General features: G+C 41.9%; 1 protein-coding gene across 1 annotated transcript; it reads left to right on the top strand.

The window, feature by feature from the left end:
- Positions 1-985: 985 nt before the first annotated feature.
- LOC103952335 (patellin-4) lies at positions 986-3366 on the top strand. Its single transcript, XM_009363906.3, has 4 exons — positions 986-2195; positions 2305-2429; positions 2606-2750; positions 2851-3366. The coding sequence occupies exons 1-4, from the start codon at positions 1155-1157 to the stop codon at positions 3106-3108; spliced, it is 1569 nt and encodes a 522-aa protein (XP_009362181.2). The 5' UTR covers positions 986-1154; the 3' UTR covers positions 3109-3366.

Raw genomic sequence — 3366 nt, forward strand, 5'->3', positions numbered from 1 at the left:
GTTTCACACATGCAAAAAGACAATACTTAAGTCCTAAAGAAATGAGTCCGGTATTTCTTTTGTGAATGACTGGACGTGTAACTTGAAGGATAATACTTGCATCCATCCTGTAGGTGCTTCTTCTTATTCACCAAGTTATGAGACCATTTTATTAATACTTGCGTCCATGCTGAATTGTCTTTTTAAGAAGGAAAAAATAGACAAAAATTTAGAAGTTTAATAAAAAACACACAACATAAATTCAATCATACTATGAGATGGCTGATGATTACAAACGGATTATATACCTGGAATATTGCCATTTTCTTAAACCTAATTCACCAACAAAATAGAAGAGCGTTATGCCAATTAACTTTTATAATTAATTTAATATTCATGAAAAATATGAACAATTGAGGAAAGGCAAATCTAGCCGTCCACAAACCAACATGATCCTCTCCTGATACTTTTGATGAAGATCCTAAGGATTCATGAATCGTGTCTGTTTATCGTATATTATGCGGTCAGTTTTTATCAAGTATTGTTTGTGTTTAATTTTAACTAAAAATATTTAAAAAAAATTTAACCACATTATATACGATAAACGAATACGATTCACAAATCGTCATAATCCTCGTAAGAGAATCTGGATTCGTCTATAAAAACCAAAAAAATAAAAAAATATTCTTTGGTAGTTCTATGACTTCTGTAGCCTCCAGCCAATAACTGCTGTCCATGTAGTTAAAGCAGTTTGAGATTGACCACACACGATCATTCCCTACTGGCACAACGCAGACCAAAGTGGGCCGAAAGTGAGTGCTTTAACGCCAAATCTGTGCTGGCATCCAGGCTATCAGAACCCCCACCCTCGGTAGAAGAATGCACCTAACGGCTCTCCTGTGCGGTGGCTTTGACAGATATGTGACCGTTTGTGGGTCCCCGCTACCACCATTGGGGGAGTTTAAAAAAAAATATATAGCCGTTACAACGGTTACGGCCCAAGCAAAAAGCCCACAACTCTCTCCACTCTTAAACGCCGCAAGTTCACAGCAGAGCAAGCAACTTTCCCTCTTTAAAATTCTCTCTTCCCAAACAGAGCGACCAATTTTCTCTCTTGCTTTCTGGGATTTTCTTGCATTTTCTCGGGTGATTCGATTTTCCGGTTGATCGAGAAAATGACTGCGGAGGAGACCCAGGTGGCGGAAGTTGTGGTTGTTCCTCAGGAGGAGGCTGAGAAGGTTGTGTGTGAGAATGAGAAGGTTGTTGAGGGAAATGATAAGGTGAAGGAAGTGGATGAGGCGGAATCGAAGCCGAAAGCGGTTGAGAAGAGCTCTTCTTATAAGGAAGAGAGCAACTATCTCTCCGATTTGAAGGAGTTCGAGAAGAAGGCGTTGAGCGAGCTGAAATCAAAGCTGGAGGAGGCCATTTTGGGCAACAACATCTTCAAGGAGAAGAAGCCAAAGAAGGAGGAGGAGAAGAAGGAAGAGAAAAAAGTAGCCGAGGAAGAGAAGAAGGAAGATAAAGCAGAGGAGGGAGAAAAAACAGAGGAGGCAGTGAAAACAGAGGAGGAGGAGAAGAAGAAAGAGAAACCAGAGAAGGAATGTGAAAAAAAGACGGAGGAAGAAGCTGAAGAGAATGAGAAGACGGCGGAAGAAGGCGAGGAGGCGAAGAAACCGGAAGACAGGTGTGAAGTAGTAGACAAGGATATCTCTCTTTGGGGAGTGCCACTTTTCCCCGGTAAGGGTTTCGAGGGCACTGATGTTGTTCTCTTGAAATTCTTAAGGGCTAGGGAGTTCAAGGTCAATGAGGCTTTCGAGATGCTGAAGAAAACCCTTCAATGGCGGAAGGAGTCCAAGATCGATTCGATTTTGGACGAGGATGTTTGTGCCGATCTGAGCTCTGCCGCTTACTTGAACGGCGTTGATCGCGAAAGCCACCCCGTTTGCTACAACATTTTCGGGGTATTCGACAGCGAGGAGCTTTATCAGAAGACTTTTGGAAATGAGGAGAAGAGGGGGCAGTTCCTGAGGTGGAGGCTCCAGCTGATGGAGAAGAGCGTACAGAAGCTTGATCTGAGACCTGGTGGTGTCACTTCTCTGCTTCAGATCAACGACCTCAAGAACTCTCCCGGGCCGGTGAAGAAGGAGCTCCGGATTGCCACAAAGCAAGCTGTTGGGCTTCTGCAGGACAACTACCCTGAGTTGGTTGCCAAAAATGTAAGCCTTCTTTCACATTTTCACTTCACAAATCGAATTTATTTGAGATTATTTAGCATGACTTGGACAGAATTTTGAAGGGTTTTATATGGTTTATGATGATCTGCAGATCTTCATAAATGTTCCTTTCTGGTATTATGCACTTAATGCATTGCTATCTCCTTTCTTGACGCAAAGAACCAAGAGCAAGTTCGTCGTTGCTCGCCCCGCGAAGGTCACTGAAACCCTTCTCAAGTAAGTGATTTCCCTCACTTTTTATCCGTTGCTGAATTTAACGGCATGATGTGCGCTAAAATATCAAAGAGAACTTGACGGTGTATCCGAGCCACTTAAAAGGCAATGTATAGTATAGGGGAATGTTTTGATATTATCTGACGCTTACACAAATGAGCTGTGATTGTCCACAACAGGTACATTCCAGCTCAGGAGATACCTGCTCAGTATGGCGGTTTCAAGAGGGACAACGACAAGGAGTTCTCTGCCGAAGATGGCGCTGTTTCGGAACTTATTCTTAGGGCTGGATCCACTGGAACCATCCAAATTGATGTAGCAGAGGTACTAATAATAAAAATGTTAACTGATTTATGTTTTGTTGGATTGTTTTTCCTCATGAGCTTTTCACTAAATCGATGATTTTAATGGTGTTTGATAACAGGTTGGTAGCACATTAGTGTGGGACTTGACTGTTTTGGGATGGGAAGTGAATTACAAGGAGGAGTTTGTTCCAACTGATGAGGGGTCGTACACCATTATTGTTCAGAAGAAGAAGAAAATGGGGTCTAACGAAGGCCCAATTCGCAACACTTTCCGAAGCAACGAACCCGGGAAGGTTGTCCTGACAATCGAGAACAATTCGAGCAAGAAGAAGAGGGTTCTGTACCGGTACAAGGCCAACAAGTGCTCCACCTTCTGATAGAAAGAGTTGAACTGCAAGAGGTTGCAATGCAAGTAAATTGTTTGAGAGAGCATTATACATAAAATAGAGCTTATTCTTTTAGAGTGGGGCAATAATTGGGTGCACAGAGAGAGAGAGAGAGAGAGAGAGAGAGAGAGAGAGAGAGAGAAATTTGGTGAAATATATGTTTTGATGTGTAATGTGATATATGTTTTGATGTGTATGTTTTGATTTGTGATTTTTCAATTTGGTGAAATATATATTGGCAATTATTCA

Source organism: the organism of the source record quoted next, unplaced genomic scaffold (assembly GCF_019419815.1).
Source record: "Pyrus x bretschneideri cultivar Hongxiangsu unplaced genomic scaffold, Pyrus_bretschneideri_v1 Contig19, whole genome shotgun sequence".
Classification (NCBI taxonomy): domain Eukaryota; kingdom Viridiplantae; phylum Streptophyta; class Magnoliopsida; order Rosales; family Rosaceae; genus Pyrus; species Pyrus x bretschneideri.